Source organism: Odontomachus brunneus, unplaced genomic scaffold (genome assembly GCF_010583005.1).
Source record: "Odontomachus brunneus isolate Ranch 3 - 2012 unplaced genomic scaffold, Obru_v1 Obru_scaffold_062, whole genome shotgun sequence".
Classification (NCBI taxonomy): Eukaryota; Metazoa; Arthropoda; class Insecta; order Hymenoptera; family Formicidae; genus Odontomachus; species Odontomachus brunneus.
Window position 1 is genome coordinate 1245784 of NW_022639512.1, and position 11975 is coordinate 1257758.

At 36.1% G+C, this 11975-nt stretch overlaps 1 protein-coding gene across 3 annotated transcripts; it reads right to left on the reverse strand.

Annotated features, from left to right (window-relative positions):
• Window positions 1-696: 696 nt before the first annotated feature.
• Window positions 697-11242, reverse strand: LOC116846217 (zinc finger protein 660-like). Of its 3 annotated transcripts, XM_032819763.1 has the most exons (8): window positions 10768-10916; window positions 3934-4042; window positions 3731-3850; window positions 2481-3356; window positions 1980-2264; window positions 1631-1861; window positions 1199-1380; window positions 697-1111 (listed from the first exon to the last, which is right to left on the reverse strand). In XM_032819763.1, the coding sequence occupies exons 3-8, from the start codon at window positions 3845-3847 to the stop codon at window positions 949-951; spliced, it is 1854 nt and encodes a 617-aa protein (XP_032675654.1). In that variant the 5' UTR covers window positions 3848-3850; window positions 3934-4042; window positions 10768-10916; the 3' UTR covers window positions 697-948. The 3 variants fall into 3 exon arrangements, with proteins under 3 accessions (XP_032675654.1, XP_032675653.1, XP_032675656.1); XM_032819762.1 differs by lacking the exon at window positions 3934-4042 and having other exon boundaries at window positions 10768-11045; XM_032819765.1 differs by lacking the exons at window positions 697-1111; window positions 1199-1380; window positions 1631-1861; ... (2 more) ...; window positions 3731-3850; window positions 3934-4042 and adding exons at window positions 4339-8556; window positions 8990-9133; window positions 11080-11242 and having other exon boundaries at window positions 10768-10940.
• Window positions 11243-11975: the final 733 nt, after the last annotated feature.

Below are 11975 nucleotides of genomic sequence, written 5' to 3' on the forward strand. Positions count from 1 at the left end.
ATATTTACGTAAATATCTTAGAAAATAGAGGTCGTATAAAAAATTTTTTCAAGCAAAAGTTGTTTGCTTTTTTACGTAGAATAAAATCCCGTAATAAAAAATATGTATTTCTATTTAAAAAAGCAAAGTTGACCTTGTCTTGACCTTGGCTACGTCATCTTAGGTCAAATAACTACTGTCATTAAATGCGACTTTTTAAGCCTTACAACTTTTATTCGAAACATTTTTCTCTAAAATGCTTCCGCGCCGAGTTTTCTTGCCGTTGCCGAACTTATGGGACACACTGTATAATAGGACTTAGAACGAGGTTTACTATATTACCACTGTAATCTTGCAAATGATAGCTCTTATAGCTTCATCATCATCAGGTTTTTATCAGTTCAAAACTGACAAAAGATTGCCAATAGAATATAGAATATCTGTACAAAAACTTTAAGATATAACTGTTTATGAGGAAAATGGAAAAAAATAAACATAAAAACTAAAATAAATCTATAAAATGATCAACCATTATTTATAAAGACATACCGAAATATAGGAACTTTTTAATCCATTATAAATATAATACATTAAGTAAAAAACGTATTCGTACTTATACAATAAATATGTATAATATTACAACAGATATATAGAAATGTACATAAAAAACAAGAAAATTGTTTTTTATTCAGTCTATAAATATAAACGTAAAAAGAATACTTTAAATATCAATTTATTTTTACTGCTCAATTTATTCAATTCATATAAGTATTTGAGCACGATGATATTGATACTAATGTACCTTTCTACTTTTATTCAATGTTGGTCGTACAATTTCTAATTTTTTCTATTTTGTTATTCTTTCTAGATCAGTTCAATTTTTATTATTCTTCCTATATATATCAGTTCAATATTATGTTGATTCATAATAAAATGTTGATTTATATTGATTGTACATTTTGACAATTGTTATCTTGTCATGTTATTTTCGTTTTGTATATTGACCAATTTATCGCGAATCTTTGGCACGAATGTGCTTACTGATTGATGTAGAAACAGCTGGCAACGTTTGGTATGCATCTTCATGTTGTCACGACGATTAAATTGTTTTCCGCAACCAGCGCAAGGAAACCTAATATATATAATTTAGAAACAGAGAAATTATTACATGTAACTATAATTAAGTATGGAATATGTTTGCTGAAATGAAAATGCTTACCTAACATCGCTATGCGTAGCTGAGTGAGCGGCTAAGTGCGATTGTTGAGCGAATGTTTTGTCACAGTCATTACACTTATACTTCCGAATACCCTCGTGTTTTAGCATATGTTCCTTCAAGATGTGTTTGTTTTTATAAAATTTGAAACATAACATGCATTTATATTTGGCCTTCATGTGTACCTATATGTCAATAACATCAATAATTAAGAAATAAATTTATTATAATTCTAACTTTCGCGTATTTAATCAGTTATAGAGATAGGTTATACTATAAGAAATAATTTAATACAAAATATATTATATTATTATGTAAATAAATTATTATGTAAATAATATTTAAACACTATTGAAATAATATATTAAAAATTAAAATTATTAAAACTATTCTTTACAATTTAGATATGTAGGATTAATGATTGAAATTTCATACATTTTTATGGTTGTATAAGTTTTTCCTGGACAGCATTTCCTTATTGCAAATATCGCAGACATACTTCTGCGAGTGAACTTTCTTCATATGTGTGTGGAGATTCGTTTCACTTGACAAATAGTTTTTACATATTAAACATTGAATCATGTTCTCTTTATTGTGAACAAGCATGTGTGCGTTTTTTCTGGCTGTCGACTTAAACATTTTAGGACAGATGTCACATTTAATGTCCTGCAATAATTACAAGAGAATTTATAAATAATATTAATTATTTGTTGCATTAAACAGCGTATTAATAACAGTGAAATGTTATAAAATGTTATAAATAAAAATTTATATCATCACTCACTTTGTTTAGCTTATGTGTTTTGTAATGACAATTTAGTCCCTGCCGACTCATGTAAGTGAAGTCGCAAATTTCACACTTAAACGGCCGTACACCTGTGTGAGAATTGATATGTTCCTGCAAGAGTATCATGCTCCCGTAACGTTTGTCGCATTGATCACAGGCGTACGGTTTAATTTTTAGATGACATTTCCGAATGTGAGCGCGAATATTGCTTATTGTTACTGTCGAGTAATCACATTTTACACATTCGTATGGCTTGATCTCCAAATGATTCATGATATGGACCTGATAGAAACAATTTCCACGTAGTTAGAAACAAGAAAAAAGAAATTATTATATTTTACATGACCTTAAAATGATATATAATGTTTATTGTCAAAAAATGATCTAAAATTAACTAAAATTAATAGGACGATAAATCAAGAGTAGAAGCACTCGCAACGTTAAAAACTTAAAGTATTCTTCTTTTGATTACTTTTGATATTCTTTTGATATACTTACTCTACATTTGTCTGATCTAGAATAATTCGCCCCGCAGATATTGCACTTAATATTGTCCTTGTTCAGCACAGTCATTTTATTCTGCACCTCACATTTCATGAGACTTAAGTTTATCTTGTAGCTCGTCTCGACCAACCTTTTTTCTTCTTCAGTCATCAATTGAGAGATCTTAATACTATTTCTCTTTCCGCTCTTGTCTTTTCCGGATACGCAAGACGATCCATCCTGCATGTTCGTCTGTGCTTCTTGATGCGATTTCTCCAAAACGAGAAAGTCGCTTTGCACTGGCAATGCGACAGCGGTCTTTGTGATATTGTCGGTTTCCGCGAGAGAAAAACCGTTCATTAAGTTGATATTGGTCGTTTGAGCTAACGTTGAATCAGACTCGTCGTTCACTTTCGATTCCACCTGATTATCGGACGTTACATTAACGCAGGGTGCTTTCTTTTCCTGATACATGCTAGAATCGTTTGACTTCTCAATGGGAATCCGCACCAGATCATCGCTCTTGCTTGAAGTCTCCACCGGTTTGCGACTTTGCGAAGACGCCTTCTCGCCGTTGATGTCCTCCTGTTTCACGATTATTACTTGCGACTTGCAACTTGGCCTCGCAGTATTCGAATCTTTATTGAGTCCGTTAGTAGTGACGATATTTCGAATTTGCTCCTTGAGTGGTGTAATGTTCTTTTCGTGTTTCTTGATACTTCGTTGCCTCGAGTAACGTCTTACTTTTCTTGAATTTTTAGAATTTGTTACAACTGGTACAGTATTTTCTTTATCGGCTTCAATCTCGACTTCATCCTTATTTCCATTTTCGCTCTCATCCTCGATTCCGATGTCATTTCTTTGGTTTATAGCTGCTTCTGTATTTTGACTCTACATAATTCGAGAAGTTTTGTATATAGTGGATATAAAGAGCAAGAGTAGAAAAATGCTGTATTTTTCGAGATAATTTTTTAAGGAAACAACAATGTAACAGCAAATATTTCATTCATTATACAATGCGAATTTTGGTTGTCGAATAATACTTAATTAACTCCGAAAATATTAGAATTTACACATCACAACATATATTAATGAAATGAATTATTATACTGACTCGAGAAACAACGAATGCTTTCGCCTGGCAATGTTACATTATAATCATGAAAACCCAGTAGTCCCACTTACTAATAAAGAAATATTAGTAAAAAGTTGCGAAAGAAAAATAAAAGGGAGAAAAAATACCTTATTTAATAGGAAGAACTTACAGTAATTATTGAGAATGTCTCCTGAACACTACGACAATCCTCGAAGAAATCACACGTAAAATCAAGTTTTGCACAACATCTTGCGCATACCTGTTGTGGCAAACCGTCGTTCTCCATAATCTGAAACAGATTAATGTAGTCAATTTTAATTATATAAAGATTACCGTCCATATCATTGCGTCAGTTAATAAGTGAATCAATACCTTCCTCTCCGGACAGCGTGGAAGAGCATGAAGGTATTTCCTCGGCTGAAATACGCTGTGCGTTTCTTTCTGCACGTAATCATATTCGCTACGTCGGTCCCGTATCGCACTTTTATAGCAGCATAAAGAAGAAAATTCGTATCAGAAAAATAACATGCAAATTGACAAATCGATAAGTAGGATAACGCCGATAGCCTAACGTAATCTCAATATCGTAAATTATTAATTATTATAAAACTATGACGCATATCACTGTTATATGTAGAATTTAATCATATGAAATGTAAGAAAGATGTATTAGATCGCAAAAACTATAAGATACATGTTAGAATTAATACATCTAAGTGTCACTCCAATATTATCTAAGAGTTTAAGTTCCAGTAGAATAAAGTGAATCTCGAGGCGTCCCAAAAATATCGTGCCTTTATTGAGACAACGGTGGAATCGATAAACAAGTGTTTGTTGTAGAAATTAATAATCCTACGTGTATGTATTTTCATTATACGCGATAATAACATGTATAATAATAATATGAACATCTCTGTCGAAGATAATACAATATCTTCCCAATAGAAAGGTATCACCTACCGATTACACATGATTATACATGTAGCGTACAAAATAGCATGTATTGCTTATCGTTTAACCAAGTCAGGAAAGTCTGTTAGAGTTATTATCACTTAACTAAGCGAGATTAATCAATCATAGCAATTGATAATTAATATCTTTTATGGAGTTCTTTACGCTAGTTTCGCGGATAAAAAGCTTCCGGTAATAATATATACGTGATTTTTAAAGTAATAGCCACCCCCTGTTTATATATGTTGATTAGTGGATAAAAAATTTAATAATATATTATTCTAATTAGATATTATTTTTTATTCAGCTTTCCATGAATTCAATAAACAATAAAGGAAAACGTATTTAATATGTACTTAAAAATTTATCAGTCAACTCAATATTTCGATATGTGTGTGTGTGTGTGTGCACGCGTGGTTTGCATGACGTATTTACAAAAATCGTACATTCATTTTACACATCTGTAAAGTTACTGCGCATATGGGATTAAATACAATATCAAACAAATGAGTACTTTAGAGTATATAACAGCATATATAAACAGGATATAACAATTTATGACATATATATTAATTATTATAAATAAATATATAACAATATTATAAATAATATTGTTATATATTTATTAATTTTATATATTAAACATGTCACTGTGTGTAATAACAATTACAATTAATTATTAAATTAATTGATATTGAACAGCAATTAATATGGAAACAAAAGACAATTAGAATAAACAGAGTAATAAAGGATGTTTCAAGCAAATCGCGTATTATATATTGCGGAGAGGAAGCTTTTTACTCGCGTAAAACGCTATATAGATATAATATATAGATATAATATATAGAAGATATTAATAATAAATTACGTATGACTGTGTGGTGTGTATATATGTGTGTGATTATATTTAATTTAATTATATATTTAAATGCTACTGCGTTTAAAAGTATTTATAAAAGAATCTAAGGTGTTGCCAATGGAATCAATCTGGAGCAAGTGTACTTGATCCCATCTTTCTATTTTTTAAGAGTCTATAATCAAGGCACTGATGATAATATACTTTCTTAACATTAGTTCTCTTATAATTTAGTTCTTCTCTACTTTCAATATAGTACGATTGTCATTGTAAAGTGTCCTCCAAAATGTATGGAAAGTGCGGATCGCTTTTCCATGTACACACATCCATACACACGCACATATTTTTACACACACGCACGCGCTCGCACACATACCCACACATACACATACACGCGTACGCGCGCGTCATCATGCTTCCTTACATATATACGCGTACGTACATGCGTTCGTACGCACGTGTAAAGACTTATAGAAAATAGTTCCGCTCTAGTCGAGGTTATCGATTTTGGAAGCCCGATTCCTAGCGCGTCGTTGAGTCATCGAATTTCCCTTAAAACTACGTGATTATACGGGTAATTGCGTTTTTGGCCGTACGTTAATATTGTCTATCATACAAAAATCATTTTTACCAAACGTTGTCCGCTTTCCCCAAATATCTCGAGAAGCGCAAGATTTTCACGCATGTTAAAAACGTGTGAAAGATATCGAAAGAAGACATGTAGGAACAGTTCCTTACATATTATCTATTACGCTTTAGGATATGACAGAACGACATTGACTATAACACAATTGATTGAAAAGGTACGAAAATATATTTTCAAAATTCAATGAACTCGATTTTTCGACCGAAAGAAACGAAATCGCAAAGCTGTAGAAGCAAATACATTAATCCTACTAAAAAAAGTCACATTGTGACACTTACAAAATTCAAGGAATTAAAGTCTTGTCTTCGGAAAAATAGATTATTTCGTTATCGCTAAAGATCAAAATTCTCTTGCCGATAATGACGTTGATAATTCATCGGAGCACCAAGCATATACATAAAAAGACCATCATTGTCCTTGAGCAATCTTTCACAACACTTTCGCTAAGTATCTCCCACTTACTTTCTAATCTCGAGTCACAGAACTCCATGGTCGAACACGTCATCGTTGACCTCTCGCGATCTACATAGTCTAAGTCTCTGCTATGTGAGATCTATCTAAATCTTATCTCTAAGTCTCCAATATTCAGCCATTAGTAACGGCAATTTGACGTCACTGTTCGCCCGCACTATTTTTCGTTAGTTGCGGTAGACGCAGCCACTGAGTCAGTAGTATTGGACGCGGTGGCCTTTTGCTTGCCGGTCCCACTCTTCTTTTGCTCGAAGTGTCGCTTTCGGTGCACTTTCATGTTGTCACGACGATTGAATTTGCGCCCGCATTCTGGGCAAACGTGCGTCTTCTCGCCGTGCACGTGGCGATGTGCGGCCAGATGACTCGCCTGCGCGAAAGAGGCATTGCATGTCTTGCACTTGTGCTTGCGCAGGCCCTCGTGTTTGAGCAGATGTTCGTTAAGAAAGGCTTTAGACGCGTAACGATTGTTACAGATGTTGCAGACAAACGGCTTCGGATTCGAGTGTTGCATCACATGCGCCTTGAACTTGGACACAACCTTGAAGGTCTTGCCGCAGATGCCACAAATGTGCGTGGTAGAATGACGAGTCTTGACGTGCTCGTTTAATACCGACAGACTGGAGTACAGATTATAGCAGAAGCGGCAGCGGAAGTTACGGCGTTTTTTCATGTGCACGCTGGCGATATGACTGAGTAGTCGCGTGCGATATGGGAACACCTTGCCGCAGTATTCGCAAGCGAGATTTTGCGGCGGTAGATGCGATTTCATATGAATCTGCAGCGATACTTTATGATGGTAGCTCTGTCCGCAATCAGTGCAGCTGTACGGTCGTACGCCTTTGTGAACATTATCGTGTTCGGTCAGGTAGAACTTGGACTTGAAACGTTTTGGACACTTGGGACACTGTATGGGCCGTGGATTGGTGTGCGAGCAACGGATATGTTTCATCACGTCCGATTTACAGACGAATTTAGCGTTACAGATGACACAAGTGTACTGTTTGATACCGAGATGTGTTTTCACGTGTACCGTGCACTTATCTCGCCGCTCGTAGAACTTGCGACAGAGTTTGCACGCGTAGCCGTTCTGGCCATCGTTCGTCACATGTTCCACGTTGTCGTCCACCTTGATCTCTTCACCGTCAATGCGAAAGAGTTCTTCGGGTTTTTGCATGGCTTCTGTCATTTCCTCCAGCTTCGCCAGGTCCTTCAGCTTCGACGTCGCGATGCCGTTATTCTTCCCTGTGCTACTGAGAATACTGTTGACGATACCGTTTACTTCCCCGGTGGTGCCTTGAGAATTCTGCAGCAAATCCACAATTGCAGCGTCGACCAAGCAGGAACCTTGGTCGGGAAACACTCGTGCGCGCACTTTCAACTCCGGTAGTGGGTCATCCTCAGTCGATTTTCTGCAAAGCTCTACGGTGAAGCTAATGTCTTCAGCGTCATTGCTGCTACTGTTACTGTTGTTGTTACTATTGTTGTTGCTGTTACCGCCGCCGGCGACGTCGCCGCGATTTCGCGACTCGTTTACTGACACCTCGATATCGGGAGCGCCGGAGACGAGAGTTAACAATTTATTCAACGCCGACGTCGGCAACTGAATCGTGGATCCCTCGGCTGAATCTTGTATCGAATGCTGCTTTTCCACAGCGCTTTCGTTATCGCTGTTGCTAACACTCAAAGAAGAAGCATTGGCTTGGTTACTATTGTCCGCGTTATTATTGTGACTCCTTAACCTGCTCGCGATTGGGATCTCTTCGTCCCGCTCATTATTGTTGGTTACGGACGACGTTGTAGAGTCCACGTTGTGCCGACGTCTTAGCCAACGAGTTGGCGTCAATTCTGTGCTTTGTATACTTTGGCTACTCTGTGAATTCTCTTCTATACTAATTTCGTCGTTTACAGACTTAAGAGATTGTTGTTGGCTACGAAGACTTCTCCTGAGAACTCGTTGTTGCTGTTGTTGCTGCTCGGAGTCCTCGCCGCTAGTAGAATTAAGATTTTTTTCAATACTGTTGTTATTATCCGCAGATCTGGTCGGTGGCGTATCTTCGTTTTTTATCTCCATCTAGAGAATCGAACAAAAATTTACAAGTGGGTACCAGGATTGTCTCTACTTCGCGGTAACAAAATAAGAACGAATTTAATAGTTCACGAGTCCAGACTTTTGCAATATTATAATAGAACACTATTATCTTTGAACGAATATTTTTTTCTGAAAATTTCCACAAATTATTTCTCAATTGCGCGAATCGAAGAAAAATACGTACGGCAATTCTAACAGACAAGATAGATATTGGTCGGTTACACTGTCTCGAGTAAGAAGAACTACAGTGTTTAATTATACTTTACTGTATTTTATTACCGAATTACTTTTTAACGCGTTACTGTTTGAAATTGATGTAAGATACGATGGAAATAGTCGTACAATTGTATGATGTATTGTTATATGGTGAAAGAGAGCGATAGAGCGGTAGATGAAATAAAATAGACAGACTTACAAGCTCTGTTAAGGGCGGTAGATTGTATCGATCGCGTAACTCATGTTGGGTGCGTAGACACTCCTCTTGAAAGTCGCAGACGAATTCAAGCTTGCCCAGACACTGAACACAGATCGCCTTGGGCAGAGGATCCCTTTCATCTATCTGCGATTCACAAAGAAGAAGCACCTAAGTACGTAGTGTGCACCGTTGGATGGCGAAGGAGAGATCTTGTTATTTCGTGACACTTACATAATTCTCGCTCTTTCTCTCTCAAGAGAGAATGCAAATACTACCGCTCTGCTCTATAGAAACACCATTGTGACATCATATTTCTGGTACCCACTAATAAATTAATACCCCATGGTCATTAAGCCAACAACACTCTTTTTTCGTTTATGTTTCTAATGTATCATAAAGTCTATGCATACTCTAGGAAAGATGATAAGAAAACGCGCAAAAAAGAAAATTCAAGAGTGTTCTAGGATTATACCTGGAGTTGTTGACAAATTTGGGGTTGTTTACAAACTCGAGTCATTAATCCATATTATACATAATGGCAATGTATATAAATTACATTTTTAAACGCAACGCAATTTCTTTCTCTTAATAGAGAATTTTTACAAGAATTATGTATAAATATAAAAATAATTTACAAAATAAAATTGCAACAAGTTATATAATATTTAGCAACAAATCATAATATAGTAAATCTATATATATAATAGTCTTTGAGAATATACATATTGATAAGTATCTCATATAGAATAATATATATCTATCGATTATAATATTGGAGTGACACACACATTGAAGTAATCAATAGTGAGTAAAATTAACTCTTGTTATACTAACAAACAAAATTAATGTTTCTTGCAACTTCCTTATAATATATATTTTATTCCTTTTTGAAACTTATATACTAGATTATTAGATGCGTAGATATATACATAATTAATTAACTCAGAGCATAAGAAAGGTATAGATTATTAAGGGCAGTATTCAAATAGTCTGACTTTATAATTGAGATTGTTTTAACTTCATCTTAATGCTGTAAGCATTGTTTCATTGGATATAATTTTTACTAGTCATTAGATCTAGATTAGAGAACTTAAAACAATCTCAAATATTAGATCAAGATACTCTTCTAAAGTTTGTTAATGACCAAGGTACTTTCCACATCTTAACAAAAAAAGCTCTTAGTTTTTTTTCTTTATAAATAAAGAGAAATTAGCAAATAACAAGAAGATTCCAACATAATGTCCCTCAAATGTCAGTCAGGTTTTTATGAAAAATAAGGAAAGCGGAGAAACTTGTGTACATTCATATTATACATACATTCATACTTCTGTACATACACATTCATATATACACGTAATTTTAGTACATAGATTTGCTGCATATATGTTATTATTCATTGCGATTTCGAAAATTACCGAAATTAGGAGCGCAGTAAGCGATACTGAATTACGTGCAGATAAAGCCTCGCGCTTCAGCCAAAGCAGCGATATTTTTGTAATATGTATAAGATATTCTATCGGTTTTAATGTAAAACCACGGAGAAGCGTAAAAAGCGCGTCTCCCCTTGTAGCCATTATATCTGCTCGTTTCCGCTGTACTTTCTACACCTCGCCACACTTTATCACTTTTCTCTTGCTCTCAAATTCGCATATATACGTTTGATTTTCATTTAAAAAGTACCAACCAAAACGTGCAGACTTATATTTTGCCGACCATACACCTGCTAGCTAGCGAGGCCCTACGATGGGAAGCCCACGCAGCCATGCGTCACAACTCACCATTATGTTGATCTTTGAGTGGATCTTGACGCTCAGGTAGCGTCTCATGCCCTCTTCGCCGAACACATCGATGTAGAGCCTTTCAAACTGGCCGCACAGCCTGCACACTTTCGCCTCTCTCTCTTCCAGCTCCATTTTCGATTTTCTCTCGTTCTGCGGCTCGCGACTACGTTCTGAGATATATAAAGAAGAGACACCGACAATAATCAAGAGAACCCACGCCCGTTGTACCGCGTCGTTTTGTGTCGTACTAGCGACAACGGCGAGACCTTCCGCTGCGAAACCTATTCTTTTCTCCTTGAAAGTTCGTACCTTTCGGAGCACTCTTCTGCTTGCTTCGTTTCACGGCACGATGGTTAGACGAAACGCGCGAAAAACGGAAAGGAAGGTACGCGAGGTACGACGTAAGGGGCGAATATGGAGGTGACAATTCCGTCAATGTTACTACGTGCTTTGAGTACCTAAGGGAAATAATCGCATCTCTAGCCAGCCAGCCGTACTGTCTCTTTCCCCACTACTCGCACTTTGCTCCGTCCTTAATTGGCTCCTGAGGATAAAGAGAAGTTGGTTCGAATCGCATGCTCCAACGTGCTCTTACTCGCTCCAACGCACTCTGATTGGTCCGCGTGGTGACGCGTTGGAGCGAGTAGGAGTACGTTGGGGCATGTGACGCGAATAAATCTGGAGTCTACAATGGGTGCTTTCCAATTGCTTAACACATCTTGACACACACGTATACAAAACCAGTTTATTAGTCACATATTATCTAAAATATCTTGAAATATAATATGCAACCAATAAGCTGCTTTTGTGTAACACAGTGTACACAACTGAAAAGCAGCCGATGCATTCAGCGAACTCAACAGTTTCACAACAGTTGAGCAATTCGTCAATGTAATTGGTCTAGATTTAAGGATCTAATAGTAAGAACCAATAATCGCTGATTGCTCACTGAGCGTTTTTTCCGCTGAACGCGCCTAAGGCTGCGTTCAGATTCCTTACCCGGGTGCACTCTAAACAAGAAGTGCTATAGTATATGTGATATATACTATAGTGTTTCTAGTAACAGAGTGCACCTAGGTAGGGAATCTGAACGCACCCTAAAGTGTATACTAATGTGTACGTATGTCGAGTAGGGTTAGGATTATTTTTCAATACTATGCTTATGCCTTGGTATTTTGTTGTCCATATTTTTCTATCATCAAAAA